Here is a 7,910-nt window from a genome sequence, read left to right on the forward strand (position 1 = left end):
GCTCTAGACCCGGCTGGATGCGGCACAACAGTCCCATCCTCTGTCCCCCTCCCACCCCCGGGGAGTTCTGTCCCCACTCCAGCCCCTTCCCGGGAGCCCCCAGGACGTTGCGGAGCTGCTGGGGGTGACGCTGGTGCCCTGACAGATTAGACAGAGGGCAGGGATTGGGGCCAAAAGCCCAGGATTTGGGGTTGAGGAAGGGTTTTGTGCTTGGTGCAGGGGTCCAGGCTTGAGACAAGTCCTGGGTTTTGTGCAGGGATTGGAAGGCAATGCTGGGATTTGGGGACACAGCACAGGGGTGTTGGGGCTCGGTGCCACCACCACCACTATAAGCACGTTTGGCGCAGTAGTAGGTGGCCGTGTCGTCGTCCCTGAGGCTGCTCATCTGCAGCGTGACCGTGCTCTGGGCGTTGTCCCTGGAGATGGTGAAGCGGCCTTGGACCGACGGCGCGTACAAGGTGCTACCACCATCCTTGTTAATATACGCGACGTACTCAAGCCCCTTCCCAGGCGCCTGTCGCACCCAGTACATGCTGAAGCTGCTGAAGGTGAAGCCGGAGCCCTTGCAGACCAGGGTCAGGGACCCCCCGGGGTTCTGGACCCAGCCAGGACCCTGCCCCAATCCTGGCTCCAAGCCCACACCCTAATACTGAGCCCTGAACCCAGCCCCTGCCCCCAGCCCAGCCCCTCCCTGTGCCCAGACCCCCCCAGGGTCCCAGAGCCCCCCCAGGCTGTGGCGGGGAAGCTCCTGCTGAGGAAAAGGCCTGAGTTTTGTCCAAATCGATTCCCCCGGTCTCTGGTTTGTACAGAAACATCCACGGAACTGGGGGCGGGTGGGGGAGCGTTCCCGACCCCCCGTCACTGGTGTGCGGGGAACGCCGGGGTCTGTCTGCGGAGCTGCCGCCAGCAACTGGGTGAAGCCCGTGAAGGACAGAACGGGGTCGGAGCGACAGCGAAGGCTCCGCAGAGACCTGCAGGTGTGCGGGGACAGGAACTGAAAGAGCAACGCGGGAGGAAAGATAAAATGGGTCTGAAAAGAGAAAAGCTGCTAAAAACTGCGGGGCTGAGGCGATCGGGGGGTCCCTGACCCTCATCTGCAAGGGCTCCGGCTTCACCTTCAGCAGCTTCACCATGCTCTGGGTGCGACAGGCGCCCGGGAAGGGGCTCGAGTGGGTCGCGAGTATTTACAACGATGGTGGTAGCACCTGGTACGCGTCATCGGTCAAAGGCCGCTTCACCATCTCCAGGGACAACGCCCAGAGCACGGTCACGCTGCAGATGAGCAGCCTCAGGGACGACGACACGGCCACCTACTACTGCGTCAAATACGCTGGTGCTGGTGCTTATGGTGGTTATGGTGGCCCCGAGCCCCAACACCCCTGTGCTGTGTCCCCAAATCGCAGCTTTGTCCCCAAATCCCTGCACAAAACCCAGACCTTGTCTCAAGCCTGGACCCCTGCACCAAGCACAAAACCCTTCCTCGAGCCCAAGTCCTGGGCTTTTGGCCCCAATCCCTGCCCTGCTCATCCTCTGCCAGGGCTCTGACTTCACCCCCAGCAGCTCCGCAATGTTCTGGCTCCAACAGGCACCTGGACCCTTCCCCAAACCCTCGCACCAGTCCCAGGGCCCTGCCCAGAGCCCGGAAATCCCCACCCTGCACCCCCAAATCCCAGCATCTCCCCCCAAATCCTCACCCCGAGCATCAGTGTCCCAACCCTGCATCCCAAAGTCCCAACATCTGCCCCAAAATCCCAACATCTGCCCCAAAATCTTTGCCCCAAGAATCTACAGAATGGTTGGACTCGGTGATCTTCAAGGTCTTTTCCAACCGAGATGATTCTGTGAGTCTGTAAAAATAGATGAGTTTTGGGGAAAATGGTTGAGATTTGTTGCAAAAATTGACGAGACTTGTTGGCAAATGGTTGAAGTTTTGGGCCAACACTTGAAGTTTGGGGCAAACGGTCACTCATGGTGCAGAAAGTCAAGGGTTGGGGCAAACGGTGAAGACTCGGGGCGAGATTCTGGGATGGGTTCAGCGGTTTTGGGAGGGTTTGGGGACACGGCGGAGGGACGTTGGGGCTCAGGGCCGGGGTGGGAGCCATTACCAGCACCATCTTCTCTGGCGCAGTAGTAGGTGGCCGTGTCGTCGTCCCTGAGGCTGCTCATCTGCAGCGTGACCGTGCTCTGGGCGTTGTCCCTGGAGATGGTGAAGCGGCCTTTGACCGACGGCGCGTAGGAGGTGCCACTACTATCGTCATGAATACCCGCGACGTACTCGAGCCCCTTCCCGGGCGCCTGTCGCACCCAGAGCATGGTGAAGCTGCTGAAGGTGAAGCCGGAGCCCTTGCAGACGAGGGTCAGGGACCCCCCGATCGCCTCAGCCCCGCAGTTTTTAGCAGCTTTTCGCTTTTCAGACCCATTTTATCTTCCCTCCCGCGTTGCTCTTTCAGTTCCTGTCCCCGCACACCTGCAGGTCTCTGCGGAGCCTTCGCTGTCGCTCCGACCCCGTTCTGTCCTTCACGGGCTTCACCCAGTTGCTGGCGGCAGCTCCGCAGACAGACCCCGGCGTTCCCCGCACACCAGTGACGGGGGGTCGGGAAGGGAGGAGGTGAAGGGACCCCCCGGGGGTCTGGATCCAGCTGGGACCCTGCCCCAATCCTGGAGCCCAGCCCAACATTTGGTCCAAGCCCAGACCCTGAGCCAGAAATATAAAAAATAAAAAATTGAGGCGCCCGATCTCGGCATCGTTCCCCCAAATCCAGGCCCAGGGAGGGGGTTGGTGGGCCTGGATCCTACGTGGGAGAGTGCGAGGAAGAGGAGGAGGAGAAGGTGCTGGGGGATCCCCTGGTGGTGGATGCTGGGACCAGGCGACTCAATTTTTGGATTTTCTTCTTCCGCAGGGCTGCGGGCGGCCGTGGAATTGGTGGAGACCGGAGGAGGCCTCCGGGCCCCCGGGGGGTCCCTGACCCTCGTCTGCAAGGGCTCCGGCTTCACCTTCAGCAGCACCTACATGCAGTGGGTGCGACAGGCGCCCGGGAAGGGCATCGAGTACGTCGCGGCTATTACCAACGATGGTGGTTGGACAGGCTACGCGCCGTCGGTCAAAGGTCGCTCCACCATCTCCAGGGACAACGCCCAGAGCACGGTCACGCTGCAGATGAGCAGCCTCAGGGACGACGACACGGCCACCTACTACTGCGCCAAAGAAGCTGGTAGTGGTGCTGGTACCAAGCCCGGCCCCGTGTCCCCAAATCCCAGAAAAGTCCCAAAAATCTGTGCATCAAACCCAGGAGCTGCCACAAGCCCGTGTGAGGATCTGAGGGAGTTGATGCCTCAAACATTCACCGACACAGAAAACCTCGAGGCCCAGCTGCACCTTTGGGTCAGTCTCAGGAACCTCCCCCCAGGCCGCGGGCGTGTCTCGAAGGCTGCACCCCCCCACTCCCGGGCAGCTGCACCCACAAACTCCTTCGGTGGGTCTCAGAGGGGGAGACGGGGGCTGAGGGAAACCAAATATTGACCAGCGGCTCCGTCGTGTCCCAGCCCCCGCGCGCCATCGCTCACGCCCTGCGAAGGGGCGGCAGTTCCGCCCCGGAGGCAGCAAAAACCTGCGGGATCAGAGGAAAAAAAAACCCTAAATTTGGGCAGAAACGCTCATCGGCTGCTGCCAGGGACTGAAAAGGCGACAGAAATTTGCCGGGTGTGCGCCCACCCCGCAGCCGGGTCCCTGTGCGCCCCCCACCCAGGATCAGCGGGGCCGGGGCCGCGGGGGGCCCAGGGGCGCTGATCCGCGTTGCTTGGACTCGCGGCCTTGCCTGCCCTCCCCTCCCCTCCCCTTCCCTTCCCGCCCTTTCGTGCCGGGTTATAACCGACCACGTCGCTGATTCCCCTTCTCCGAGTGGGAATCGTTCTCCAGCGCCCGCGAAAGGTTTTAACCGGGCGTTGGGTCTCGTTTCAGCTCAATTGACCCCGCGGGGATCACAGAACCGTTCGACTCTGCGGGCTTCCAGGACGGGTGGGGACAGAGGTGACGTCAGAGCGCTGGCAGTGGGTGAGCAGGGCAGGGATTGGGGCCAAAAGCCCAGGATTTGGGCTCGAGGAAGGGTTTTGTGCTTGGTGCAGGGGTCAAGGCTTGAGACAAGGCCTGGGTTTTGTGCTGGGATTTGGGTTCCATGCTGGGATCTGGGGACACGGGGCCGGGCTCGGTGCCACCTCTACCAGTAAAACCTTTGGCGCAGTAGTAGGTGGCCGTGTCGTCGTCCCTGAGGCTGCTCATCTGCAGCGTGACCGTGCTCTGGGCGTTGTCCCTGGAGATGGTGAAGCGGCCTTTGACCGACGGCGCGTATCTTGTGGTACTACCACTGCTGCTAATTTCTGCGACGTACTCGAGCCCCTTCCCGGGCTCCTGTCGCACCCACTGCATGGTGAAGCTGCTGAAGGTGAAGCCGGAGCCCTTGCAGACGAGGGTCAGGGACCCCCCGGGGGTTTGGATCCAGCAGGACCCTGCCCTGATTCTGGAGCCCAGCCCAACATTTGGTCCAGGATTAGTCCCTCACACTGAGCCCAGACCCCTCCCTGTGCCCAGACCCCCCCAGGGTCCCAGATTTGCTCCCCCGAGGCTGGTGCCAGCCTGGAGCAGGGACTGGGGGGACCTGGGGGTCTCCCCTTGTGCCCCCATCCCAGGGCTGCGGGCGGCTGTGGAATTCCATGGAACCAATTCCATGGCCACCAGCAGCCCTGCGGAGGAAGAAAGGACAGAATTGAGTCACCTGGTCCTGGCATCGACCCCCAGGGGATCCCCCAGCACCTTCTTCTCCTCCTCCTCCTCACAACCTCCATGGTAGGACCCAGCCCTGCCAACACCCTCCCGGGGAGCGGAGTTCAGGGTTGATGCTGGGACCAGGTGCCTCAATTCTGTCCTTTTTGTCTTCCGCAGGGCTGCGGGCGGCCGTGGAATTGGTGGAGACCGGAGGAGGCCTCCGGGCCCCCGGGGGGTCCCTGACCCTCGTCTGCAAGGGCTCCGGCTTCACCTTCAGCAGCTTCAGAATGCACTGGGTACGACAGGCGCCCGGGAAGGGGCTCGAATACGTCGGCTATATTAACAGCGATGGTAGCACAGGCTACGCGCCGTCGGTCAAAGGCCGCTTCACCATCTCCAGGGACAACGCCCAGAGCACGGTCACGCTGCAGATGAGCAGCCTCAGGGACGACGACACGGCCACCTACTACTGCGCCAAATGTGCTTATAGTGGTGGTGGTGGCACCAAGCCCCAACACCCCTGTGCTGTGTCCCCAAATCTCAACATTGTCCCCAAATCCCTGCATAAAACCCAGGACTTGTCTCAAGCCTGGACCCCTGCACCAAGCACAGAACCCTTCCTCGAGCCCAAATCCTGGGCTTTTGGCCCCAATCCCTGCCCTGCTCATCCTCTGCCAGGGCTCTGACTTCACCCCCAGCAGCTCCGCAATGTTCTGGCTCCAACAGGCACCTGGACCCTTCCCCAAACCCTCGCACCAGTGCCAGGGCCCTGCCCAGAGCCCGGAAATCCCCACCCTGCACCCCCAAATCCCAGCATCTCCCCCAAATCCTTGCTCTGAGCCCAGATCAGTGGAACCACCATCCCAAATCTTATCGTCTTGGGCCGGGATTGGGGCTCAGTGCTCGGGGCTGGGATGGGGGAGGATGCGCTGGGTGCCGTGGGTCCAGGCCTTGGGCAGGATTTGAGCTGGGATCAAGGTCTCTGGGGTGGGTGGAAGGGTCCGGGGTGGGCGGGGGGATGTCAGGAAGATGCTGGGAACTGAACAACAGCACCGGGATGTTCTGGGTGGGGGTGATTGAGGGGTCAGGGAGGGGCTGGGACGTGGGGACACAGCACAGGGGTGTTGGGGCTCGGGGCCACCATAACTACCAGCACCAGCATATTTGGCGCAGTAGTAGGTGGCCGTGTCGTCGTCCCTGAGGCTGCTCATCTGCAGCGTGACCGTGCTCTGGGCGTTGTCCCTGGAGATGGTGAAGCGGCCTTGGACCGACGGCACGTAGCCTGTGCTACCATCGCTGTTAATATAGCCGACGTATTCGAGCCCCTTCCCGGGCGCCTGTCGTACCCAGTGCATTCTGAAGCTGCTGAAGGTGAAGCCGGAGCCCTTGCAGACGAGGGTCAGGGACCCCCTGGTGGCCCGGAGGCCTCCTCCGCTCCCCACCAATTCCACGGCCGCCCGCAGCCCTGCGGAAGACAAAAAAAAGGCCAAAATTGAGGCGCCCGGTTCCGGCATCGACCCCCAAATCCGCTCCCCGGGAGGGTGTTGGTGGGGCTGGGTCCTACCTGGGAGGGTGCGAGGAGGAGGAGGAGAAGAAGGTGCTGGGGGATCCCCTGGGAGTGATGGAATTGGTTCCGTGGAATTCCACAGCCGCCCGCAGCCCTGGGGTGGGGGCACAAGGGGAGACCCCCAGGTCCCCCCAGTCCCCGCTCCAGGCCTGCACCAGCCTCGGGGGAGCAAATCTGGGACCCTGGGGGGGTCTGGGTACAGGGAGGGGGCTGGGCTGGGGGCAGGGTCTGGGCTCAGGGCTGGGGTCATGCAGGGCTCCAGGATCAGGGCCGGGTCCCGGCTGGGCCCAGAGAAGGGTCAGTGTGAGGTTCATGGTGGCACTGGAGGATCTTCAAGGGCTTTTCCAACCGAGAGGATTCTGGGATTCTCTAACCCAGCCCCGAAGAACCCCTCCCCGGGTACGGATTTGGGGGTGATGCCAGGACCGGGTGACTCAATTTTGGCCCTTTTGTTCTCCGCAGGGCTGCGGGCGGCCGTGGAATTGGTGGAGACCGGAGGAGGCCTCCGGGCCCCCGGGGGGTCCCTGACCCTCGTCTGCAAGGGCTCCGGCTTCACCTTCAGCAGCACCTGGATGTCGTGGGTGCGACAGGCGCCCGGGAAGGGGCTCGAGTACGTCACAGAAATTAGCAGCAGTGGTAGTACCACAAGATACGCGCCGTCGGTCAAAGGTCGCTCCACCATCTCCAGGGACAACGCCCAGAGCACGGTCACACTGCAGATGAGCAGCCTCAGGGACGATGACACGGCCACCTACTACTGCGCCAAAAATGCTGATGGTTATGGTGGCACCGAGCCCCAACACCCCTGTGCTGTGTCCCCAAATCCCAGCATTGTCCCCAAATCCCTGCACAAAACCCAGGACTTGTCTCAAGCCTGGACCCCTGCACCAAGCACAAAACCCTTCCTCGACCCCAAATCCTGGGCTTTTGGCCCCAATCCCTGCCCTCTGTCTAATCTGTCGGGGCACCAGCGTCACCCCCAGCAGCTCCGGCACGTCCTGGGGGCTCCTGGGAAGGGGCTGGAGTGGGGACAGAACTCCCCGGGGGTGGGGGGGGACAGAGGACGGGGCTGTGGGGCCGCATCCAGCCGGGTCTAGAGCTGAGGATTTGGGCTCCAGTCAGGGGTTGGGTGGCTGCCAAGGGTCCGGCTTTGGGGCAATTAGTCTGGGCTGGGGGCAAGTGGGGGAGGCTGAGGGTGAGGGCTGGGGGTGGGATCGGGGTCAAGGCTGGGGGTAACGGCCCAGGGTGGGTGCAGGGGTCCAGGAACAGGGGGGGAGATTCGTGAAGGGGCTGGGACGTGGGGACATGGCGCAGGGGTGTTGGGGCTCGGTGCCTCCACCACCACTATAAGCATCTTTGGCGCAGTAGTAGGTGGCCGTGTCGTCGTCCCTGAGGCTGCTCATCTGCAGCGTGACCGTGCTCTGGGCGTTGTCCCTGGAGATGGTGGAGCGACCTTTGAAGGCCGGAGCGTACCAGGCGCCAGCAGCGTAGTTAATATATGCGATAAACTCGAGCCCCTTCCCGGGCGCCTGTCGCACCCAGTTCATGTAGGCGTTGCTGAAATCGAAGCCGGAGCCCTTGCAG

General features: G+C 62.5%; 1 protein-coding gene across 1 annotated transcript; it reads left to right on the top strand.

Moving 5' to 3' along the window:
- The first annotated feature begins 6,742 nt into the window (after nt 1–6,742).
- On the top strand, nt 6,743–7,423 carry LOC141919055 (uncharacterized). The gene has a single exon (XM_074814052.1). The coding sequence runs from the start codon at nt 6,743–6,745 to the stop codon at nt 7,421–7,423; it is 681 nt and encodes a 226-aa protein (XP_074670153.1).
- Nucleotides 7,424–7,910: the final 487 nt, after the last annotated feature.

This window comes from Strix aluco, unplaced genomic scaffold, assembly GCF_031877795.1.
Source record: "Strix aluco isolate bStrAlu1 unplaced genomic scaffold, bStrAlu1.hap1 HAP1_SCAFFOLD_118, whole genome shotgun sequence".
Lineage (NCBI taxonomy): Eukaryota > Metazoa > Chordata > Aves > Strigiformes > Strigidae > Strix > Strix aluco.

Excerpts from the sequence above, each read along its gene's own strand:
- LOC141919055 (XM_074814052.1), top strand. The coding sequence starts at position 6,743 with ATGCCAGGACCGGGTGACTCAATTTTGGCCCTTTTGTTCTCCGCAGGG.